General features: G+C 44.3%; 1 protein-coding gene across 1 annotated transcript; it reads left to right on the forward strand.

Annotated features, from left to right (window-relative positions):
- The first annotated feature begins 1292 nt into the window (after positions 1-1292).
- Positions 1293-7402, forward strand: LOC118359430 (protein tyrosine phosphatase domain-containing protein 1-like). The gene is made up of 9 exons (XM_035737952.2): positions 1293-1530; positions 2054-2219; positions 2313-2393; positions 2518-2639; positions 2739-2876; positions 2989-4019; positions 4300-4494; positions 4863-4973; positions 5057-7402. The coding sequence occupies exons 1-9, from the start codon at positions 1452-1454 to the stop codon at positions 5189-5191; spliced, it is 2058 nt and encodes a 685-aa protein (XP_035593845.1). The 5' UTR covers positions 1293-1451; the 3' UTR covers positions 5192-7402.
- Positions 7403-9139: the final 1737 nt, after the last annotated feature.

The following is a 9139-nucleotide window of genomic DNA, read 5'->3' on the forward strand; positions in this document are numbered from 1 at the left end:
TTACCAGAGGGACCTCAAGGACACTTTCCCTTCCCAATTACCATTCATTGTTTCAGAATGGCCTGAGATGCGTCAGTGTCTATCTTTCCCTTCTTAGACGGATCCATAATCAGCTTTCAAGTACCTCAGGTAAGCAAATCATGATCAAACTTGACACTGTGCTTCCTATTTCATTCAGGTCCTGCCCCTTACCTGAATAGGATTGACTCAATCTTCTCTACAGTGTCTGAACCTGGATATCACAGTCAATAACAGTTGCTTCACTTTGGTTGTTAATTCCATCAACAAACAAATGTACCATATGATTTTCTTTGTGTGTATGATTGATATACAGTGCACCATAGCACCCTGAATGACTCAATGCGATTACAGTTCATATTTTGGTGTAAACATACTATACATGTGGTCCTTCTGTAGCTCAGTTGGTAGAGCATGGCGCTTGTAACGCCAGGGTAGTGGGTTCGATTCCCGGGACCACCCATATGTAGAATGTATGCACACATGACTGTAAGTCGCTTTGGATAAAAGCGTCTGCTAAATGGCATATATTATACATTGAATGTATTGATTTCTGATCACATGATATTTCTGGATGATTGATCCGAAGAACGTAATGAAATGACTAACAAGTGTTATCTCAGTGTGGTTATGAACTGAAGGAGTTCAAATCTACATGGTCAGAGATGACCAGTCATTTTTGCTCTATTGGGAGGTGGAGTGGCCACTGGGGCTTTTGCCTGTTGAACCTATTTGTACAGTAATGAGATTAGTGGGTTAATCCAGGAGTCAGGAATAGACCTACTGCTCTTCTTCCTGAGGGAGGTCCAGTACATGACTGAGGAGAGAAGAGGAGCGTCCAGGGAGGTGTCTTAACGTCCAGAGCCATGCCACGGTTCAACCTACACCTCTGATGGTCCTCCTTTCTCTGACTCCTCTCAACGAAGGCAGCCCAGGATGCTATATTTCCATGGATCAAAATACCTGTTCCTGGTGAGATACATGGCACTGCCAGTCCAGAGATGAGCATAACAAATGCAGTAGATGGTGTCGTTGCCAAACCCTACTTTCCAGACATAATCCAGGCTGATTAACTGAAGACCCGTGGTGGTGCAGGAAGACTAAAGCTTAGATTTACAGCATCTGAGCAGACTGCTGTCTGTGGTCCAACGTGGGCATGTGGAGTCGTTTTAGGTTGATGTCTGAAGATGCTGACGATCACTAGCTCCACATCCTTGTTGCTACAGGTGTAAGTGCTGAGGATACTTTATTTGACTATTTTGACGTTGCTGTTACTTTGTTCAAGTGATTAGGTTTTTATCTTAGTGTGTGTGTGTGTGTGTGTGTGTGTGTGTGTGTGTGTGTGTGTGTGGTGTGTGTGTGTGTGTGTGTGTGTGTGTGTGTTTTTTTGTTTGTTTGTTTGTGTGCATGCCAAGGCACTGCCATGGCAGTGGATGTCTGCCTGGGTATTCCGTCCTGTAGTACTCGACCCTCATACAAGCAGTGGAGTCCCCTACCGCTACATGGAGTCAGGTATGCCTATACTATATCATAGAGGATAATATATACTGTCAACAAAACACATTTTTCAGTATGTATGAAAAGTTGAAATAGGTTTTTGTGCTGCTATTTTTACAGTACTTCGGTTACGTCTGGTGGAGTGTGCCAGACAGATTAGCTAGCTGTAAATGGCTGAACACCTCATACTTAAGCTTAATTCTACTACTTTACATTGTGAACACCTCATAGTTAAGCTTGACACGACTTATTTACAATGTGCTAATCCAATCACAGATGTTGATTCTGCAGTTTGATTCAGAAAGAAGAAACGATGTAGTGTATGCTTGACCTGTATGGTAGTCCATTGAATATATCAGTTCTTTCCAACATGTCTCCACAAGCAGACTGCAACATAAAATATAATTCTGAGCGGAAACTGCTGAGGTCAGATGGTTGAAGTGACAGAGGACGATATTCTACAAACATCACCATCCCACCACCCTTTATCACCCCCCATCTCGCCTATAAAACCCCCAATCCTCCTTGTGTCTCCCAGTCAGGACCCCCCGGGCGAATTACACGTTGGTCGGGGAGGTGATACGTCATGTCATACCTGGAGCCACACAGTGCTCCATAGGGTGTGGAGGTCTGAACTGCAAGTATGAGGACCCTGACCGCTGGAGCGAGGACAAGCAAGCCATCAAAGGCCTCTATTCCTCCTGGTAGGAATCAGAAAGGCTCTATGAAAATGTGTATGTTGAACGTAAGTGGATTATACCCATACATTTTATGCAGAAGCATGCCTTTCTTTTCAGGGTCACAGAGAACCTACTTGCCATGGCCAGGCCCTCTACTGCATTAATAGAAAAGTACAACATCATTGACCAATTTAAAAGGTAATTTAATAGATTTACTATTTCAGGGTTTACTGTCCTCATAAATCAGTTCAATACAGCTAGTAAAGATAAAATAATAGATTCCTAATTCAGTGTGTGTGTGTGTGTGTGTGTGTGTGTGTAGATGTGGCCTAAAGACGGTGATAAACCTGCAGAGACCAGGGGAACACGCCAGCTGTGGTCCCAACACACTGGAACCAGAGAGTGGATTCTCCTACCGACCTGAGGTGTTCATGGAGAATGACAGTAAGTTTATGACTATTTCTCTACAATGAGGAAAACTAAAGAAGCCAAAGGCAAACTTACCATGAGAATGGTTAAATAATGACTGTCCTTATACTCCAGTATATTTCTATAACTTTGGATGGAATGACTATGGGGTGGCCTCCCTCACATCCATCCTGGACATGGTGAAAGTCATGTCCTTTGCGATGCAGGAGGGGAAGATGTCTGTCCACTGTCATGCTGGTCTGGGAAGAACAGGTAATGTAGTATAGGACAAAAAAGTGTATGACAGTCACAGTAATCAAAATGACTCTGCTTTGTGGTCACGACTGACCCTAACGCTGATGGTTTTGGCTGTGTTTTCTCTCAGGTGTGTTGTTAGCGTGTTACCTGGTCTTCGCCACGAGGATGACCGCTGACCAGGCCATCGTGTTTGTACGTTCTAAACGTCCCAACTCCATCCAGACCAGAGGTCAGCTGTATTGCGTGCGGGAGTTTGCCCAGTTCCTGGTCCCCATCAGGAGTATTTTCTCCTGCGCTGAGCCCAGTACTAACCCAGTCACCCTGTCCCAGTTCCTGACCCGCCAGAGACACATGCTGCACGGCTATGAGCGACGGGAGCTCAGGCACCTGCCCAAGATCATCCATGTGATCTGCAAGCTGCTGCTGGACATCGCTGAGCACCGTCAGGTAATCGAGGAGGACATGCTGGACATCCATGACATGACCGCCGAGGAGGAGGTGGAGTTTGAGCGCTACTACGACTTTGGCTTCACCAAGGGTAGCTTCGGCGGAGGCAGCATGGGGGACCGGCCCCGATTACCGGGACCCCCAACCAAACACCGACACGCCAACGAACCGGCCCTCTTCTACCACCGCAAGAGTCTGAGCTACAGCGAGTCGGACGTACAGAGGCTAGGCTCTGAACTCCACCTGCTGACCCAACCTCTCTCCAGCTTTCTACCCGCTAGCAACTTGCCTGTGGCCTGTTCTCCCTCCCTGAACTCCCTGCATAGAACCCTGGCCACGGTCAGCCCCGTCACCACCACGTACAGCTCCCAAAATGGATTCTTTCCCCATGGGTCCCTCTGGGAGCAGAAGAGCCTGGCGGAGGGATCCCCACTCCTAAAGAAGAGGCAGAAAGCCTGCCAGAGCAGCGAGTCTGAGTGCCACCCTAAGCAGAAAACGTTTGGCAGCATGTTGTTTAGGTGGAGGGAGAAGTTAGCGAACAATGGGAATGTGTCCCAGGTGTTTCAGATAGAGGAGTCAGAGGTGCCCTTCATCACCATCCAGACAGAGCTGTCCAAGGAGGCCAGGCGGGTGCTGGTGGCCCAGGCCCTGGCGGTGGATCTGGAGCTGGATGGAGAGGACGAACACTTGGAGAGACTCCACGCCTGGCAGGTAGGAACTCGACATTTAATCGCATAGTTAAAAAAAAAAAAAAAATACTGTCCATACAATATATATATTTCTAAATACTAAAATATTATTATTGCATGTTTAATGGTACTTTTGACAAATCATGTTTACCTGAACCTTATCTGACAACTACATTTGTACATAAAGGAAATTCATATAGGTAGGATTTTCCTTTTTGATACTGCAGTGCCATTAGGTTAACTCCAGTAGGCCTTTTGTGTGCTTGGGTGGCAATGATTGTCTATTTTGTATCTGTTTGCAGTCTGGGTTAAACATGGGAGGGGCGTGGGAGAGGCTGTGTACATTGGAGAAGGACCCATTTGTGCTCTCTGGGCTGATGTGGACCTGGCTGGAGCAGCTGAAGGAGCCAGTCCTCTCCGTCAGAGATGTACAGAAACTGGACCTTAACGACAGTGACCCTGCAAACCCTGAGGCTGTCTTCAAACCACTGGACCAGGTCAGCAGCACTTATTGTAGGCCACCTCAGGGCTTCTCATTCTGGGCCCAATCCTATGATCTAACACAGAAAACTTGGACTTGCTAAATACTGTGTGAATCTACTGACTACTTCTGTTCAGTTAACCTATTAACCTATTATTGGCCCCGGGCCAGGCAACACAAAAATGGGAATCGAACCGAACCTGCAGCTGGAAGGCTGTTGGCCTCTGATCCCATCTCCTACATTGTGCCCTTGAGCAAGGCACTTAAACCCCCCATAATTGCTCCCCACAAAAGGCCCACAGTTTCTGGGGGTGTTCGGAAAGGCACAAGGCACATTTTCATTCAACAATAAAGCTGTATTCTATTTGACCACATCCCCTCCAGGCTCCCAGGGAGATGTTGATGTGCATTCTGGACTGTATGGCTCATGTTCTCACAATACCAGAAGAGGTGGAGGCTGCTTTCCTGGAGCGCACCATCAAGGCTTTCACCAAGGTAGAATACTAGATGATGTAGCGTTCTCCCTTTTAACAACAGTAGTTTAAAGGGGTATAAACAGCTGTTTTGACTCTTCACAGATGGGAAAATGCTCAGCGGTGTATCCGGCCATGACAGAGATCCTCAGACTGGTCCTACATGACATGAGGTTTATAGCCATAGAGGAGGATGAGGTACCATTTATGCCTCCCGGCCCTATTATGCTGACTCCATAGCACTGCTGCATTCTGTTCCAGACTGTCCCTATGTAGAGACTTGTTATATATTAAACAGCCATATACAGTGGCAAGAAAAAGTATGTGAACCCTTTGGAATTACCTGGACTTCTGCATCAATTGGTCATAAAATTTGATCTGATCTTCATCTAGGTCACAACAATAGACAAATATATTCTGCTTAAACTAATAACACACAAACAATTATACTTTTTCATGTCTTTATTGAACACCGTGTAAACATTCGCAGTGCAGGGTGGGAAAAGTATGTGAACCCTTGGATTTAATAACTGGTTGACCCTCCTTTGGCAGCATAACCTCAAGCAAATGTTTTCTGTAGTTGCGGATCAGACCTGCACAACGGTCAGGAGGAGAATTTGAACTATTCCTCTTTTACAAAACTGTTTCAGTTCAGCAATATTCTTGGGATGTCTGGTCTGAACTGCTCTCTTGAGGTTATGCCACAGCATCTCAATCTTCTGTTGAAGTCATTCTGTTGTTGATTTACTTCTGTGTTTTACGTCGTTGTCCTGTTGCATCACCCAACTTCTGTTGAGCTTCAATTGGCAGACAGATAGCCTTACATTCTCCTGCAGAATGTTTGCTAAACTTGGGAATACATTTCTGTCGATGATAGCAAGCTGTCCAGGCCCTGAGGCAGCCAAGCAGCTCCAAACCATGATGCTCCCTCCACCATACATTATAGTTGGGATGAGGTTTTGATGTTGGTGTGCTGTGTCTTTTTTTCTCCACACATAGTGTTGTGTGTTCCTTACAAACAACTCACTTTAGTTTCATCAGTCCACAGAATATTTTGCCAGTAGCTCTGTGGAACATCCAGATGCTCTTTTGCGAACTTCAGACGTGCAGCAATGTTTTTTGGGGGGACATTAGTGGCTTCTTCCGTGGTGTCCTCCCATGAACACCATTCTTGTTTAGTGTTTTACGTATTGTAGACTCGTCAACAGAGATGTTAGCATGTTCCAGATATTTTTGTAAGTCTTTAGCTGACACTCTAGGATTCTTCTTAACATTCTGCGCTGTGCTCTTGCAGTCATCTTTGCACTCCTAGGGAAAGTAGCAACAGTGCTGAACTTTCTCCATTTACAGATAATTTGTCTTACCGTGGACTGATGAACATCATAATATATGCCATTTAGCTGACGCTTTTATCCAAAGCGACTTACAGTCATGTGTGCATACATTCTACGTATGGGTGGTCCCGGGAATCGAACCCACTACCCTGGCGTTACAAGCGCCATGCTCTACCAACTGAGCCACAGAAGGACCACGGCTTTTAGAGATTCTTTTGTCAAGTCAACAATTCTTAATATTAGGTCTTCTGAGATCTCTTTTGTTCGAGGCATGGTTCACATCAGACAATGCGTCTTGTGAGTAGCAAACTTAAATTTTGCAAGTGTTTTTATAGGGCAAGGCAGCTCTAACCAACATCTCCAATCTCGTCTCATTGATTGGACTCCTGACTCCAAATAGCTTTTGGAGAAGTCATTAGCCTAGGGGTTCACATACTTTTTCCAACCTAGACTGTGAATGTTTAAATGATGTATTCAATATAATTTGTGTGTTATTAGTTTAAGCAGACTGTGTTTGTCTGTTGTGACTTAGATGAAAATCGGATCTAATTTTATGACCAATTTATTCATCCAGATAATCCCAAAGGGTTCATACTTTTTCTTGCCACTGTATGTTGTGCCTTCCTGTGCAGTTTGGGTTGTTTTTAATCCACAGTTTGTTATTTTGTCATCACATATTGTACTTTTAAGTGTATTGTATTTAAATCTGACTTGTTTACTTCAATATTGTACAGTTACAATGCAGACCCAAGGAAATGCAGTTTATTTCAGAGTTTACAATTAAAGTGTCAGTTTGGTTTTGTTAATTAAGCAGATCAAGGCGGAGTATTTGTTACAGTATATGCCTTAAAGAGTTGTAGTTACATTGAACATGTAACATCCAACACATGAATTGAAATACTTAATCTCCACATAAAGCCAGCTCAGTGATAATCACCATCCCTGTACAGAAATGTGGTATTACACAAAAATAAAGTATCATGGCACGGTAAACTGCAATGGTTTTCCCATTCATTCTTGCATGGGCAGGCTCAACATAATGGCAATATTAATCTGCATTAGTTATTGATTACAATGTCAGTTGCATAAACAAATGGTTTATAAAGCATGCACAATAGCAGCGATTAAACTACTTGTAAACAGTGGTGGAAAAAATACCCAATTTTCATACTTGAGTAAAAGTAAAGATACAGCTGAAGTTGGAAGTTTTTATTTATTTATTTCACCTTTATTTAACCAGGTAGGCTAGTTGAGAACAAGTTCTCATTTGCAACTGCAACCTGGCCAAGATGAAGCAAAGCAGTTCGACACATACAACAACACAGTTACACATGGAATAAACAAACATACAATCAATAATACAGTAGAAATATCTATATACAGCATGTGCAAATGAGGTAGGATAAGAGAGGTAAAGGCAATAAATAGGCCATGGTGGTGAAGTAATTACAATATAGCAATTAAACACTGGAATGGTAGAATGTGCAGAAGATGAACATGCAAGTAGAGATACTGAGCAAGTTAAATAAATAAATACAGTATGGGGATGAGGTAGATTGGATGGACTATTTACAGATGAGCTATGTGCAGTGATGTGGGAGCTGCTCTGACAGCTGGAGCTTAAAGCTAGTGAGGGAGGTAAGAGTCTCCAGCTTTAGTGATTTTGCAGTTCGTTTCAGTTTATTCCAAGATGGCGTAGCAGTGCACACGTGTTTTGTTCGTCCTCTCGTGTACTTTTGTAATTTTTCTATCTTTTTATGTATATATTTCAATTTATTTTCAATCTCTTCTCCAATTAAACCTTCCGGTAACTTGCCTCACCCAATGTGATACGGAACCGCTATTATTTTTATTTATTTTTTATTTTTTTATAGCAAGAACCTCCTAGCCATCAGAAGCTAACCAGCTAATTAGCTACAAGCTATTTAGCCACTGCTAGCAGCCTTTACCTTCTGCACAGGTACCAGCCCTTTTTTTTAGCTTGGATAATACTCGCCAGCCTACCAGTAACGGACTGTCTCTCCACTATAACGGCGGATTCCTGCTATAATCCCTGGACCATTCTCCTGATCTTCACAGCTAGCTAGCACCCACCGAGTTACCCAGTACCGAAGCTATCCCTGAGGCCCACCTCCCGGCCTACTCAGTTGTTCACCCAGACTCCACCCAAACACGGCCTGAACACACTACTCCACCGGATCCTTGCCGTGAGCTCTGGACCTTGGCACCGGATCACCGCTGCTACCGAGTGGCTATAGTGGCTAACGCCCCTGCCCCGAACCTAGCACCAGTTAGCCGTGAGCATCTCCCGGATAGAAAACTAAATTACTACAATACCTCTTTCGCCATCTGGCTTGGATCCTTAGTCGACACGGCGCCCCGCCTCACCACCATGACAGGTCTGCTGACAAATACTCCATCCGCTGTGCCTTCAACCGGCCTCCGTCGGACGTCGGAGCAGACGCTTCTAATAGCCCCGGGCTACTAACTTTAAACCCTGCTTCGCCCGCGTGGTAGCTAAAACTCCGCGGCTCCCCTATGATCACTTGGCTACATAGCTGATGCCCGCTGGACTGTCCATTAATCACGGTACTCCATTCTGTTTATTTATTTATTTTTAATTAAAAAATATATATATTTGTCGGCCCCAGACACAAACTCAGGCTCTGTGTGTAGTTAACCGACCCTCTCTGCCCAGTCATCGCCATTTTACCTGTTGTTGTTTTTGCTGATTTAGCTTTTGTCTCACCAGTTGTTGTCTTGGTTAGCTCCCCAAATCAACACCTGTGATTACTTTATGCCTCGCTGTATGTCTCTCTCATATGTCAATATGCCTTGTATACTGTTGTTAGGT

This window comes from Oncorhynchus keta, chromosome 27, assembly GCF_023373465.1.
Source record: "Oncorhynchus keta strain PuntledgeMale-10-30-2019 chromosome 27, Oket_V2, whole genome shotgun sequence".
In the NCBI taxonomy this organism is placed as follows: domain Eukaryota; kingdom Metazoa; phylum Chordata; class Actinopteri; order Salmoniformes; family Salmonidae; genus Oncorhynchus; species Oncorhynchus keta.

Coding starts and splice junctions, on each gene's coding strand:
- LOC118359430 (XM_035737952.2), top strand. CDS start 1,452: ATGTCTGCCTGGGTATTCCGTCCTGTAGTACTCGACCCTCATACAAGC. Junction 2,394..2,517: donor ATCATTGACCAATTTAAAAG/GTAATTTAATAG, acceptor GTGTGTGTGTAG/ATGTGGCCTAAAGACGGTGA. Junction 4,974..5,056: donor CCATCAAGGCTTTCACCAAG/GTAGAATACTAG, acceptor GACTCTTCACAG/ATGGGAAAATGCTCAGCGGT.